The 341-nt window shown below is 60.1% G+C and overlaps 1 protein-coding gene across 1 annotated transcript; it reads left to right on the top strand.

The window, feature by feature from the left end:
• Positions 1 to 6: 6 nt before the first annotated feature.
• On the top strand, positions 7 to 334 carry LOC104490046 (myogenic factor 6; the record flags this gene model as incomplete). Its single annotated transcript, XM_010132278.1, has 1 exon — positions 7 to 334. A coding segment is annotated over exon 1 (309 nt), but the record flags the coding sequence as incomplete, so codon positions are not given.
• Between the last annotated feature and the right edge of the window lie 7 nt (positions 335 to 341).

Below are 341 nucleotides of genomic sequence, written 5' to 3'. Positions count from 1 at the left end.
CACCTTGTCCCCCGGTCAGGACCAAATGCCACCAGAGGCTGGCAGTGACAGCAGCGGAGAGGAACATGTGCTGGCACCCCCGGGACTACAACCCCCTCACTGCCCCGGCCAGTGTTTGATCTGGGCTTGTAAAACTTGCAAGAGAAAGTCGGCCCCCACGGACAGACGGAAAGCAGCCACCCTGCGGGAGAGGAGGAGACTGAAGAAGATCAACGAAGCCTTCGAGGCTCTGAAAAGGCGGACTGTGGCGAACCCCAACCAGAGGCTGCCCAAGGTGGAGATCCTGAGGAGCGCCATCAGCTACATCGAGAGGCTGCAGGACCTCTTGCACAGGTTGGATC

The sequence above is a fragment of the Buceros rhinoceros genome, unplaced genomic scaffold, assembly GCF_000710305.1.
Source record: "Buceros rhinoceros silvestris isolate BGI_N320 unplaced genomic scaffold, ASM71030v1 scaffold45182, whole genome shotgun sequence".
Lineage (NCBI taxonomy): Eukaryota > Metazoa > Chordata > Aves > Bucerotiformes > Bucerotidae > Buceros > Buceros rhinoceros.
The sequence above is the reverse complement of the archived record's forward strand: the minus strand, read 5'-3'. Positions and strand labels throughout refer to the sequence as shown.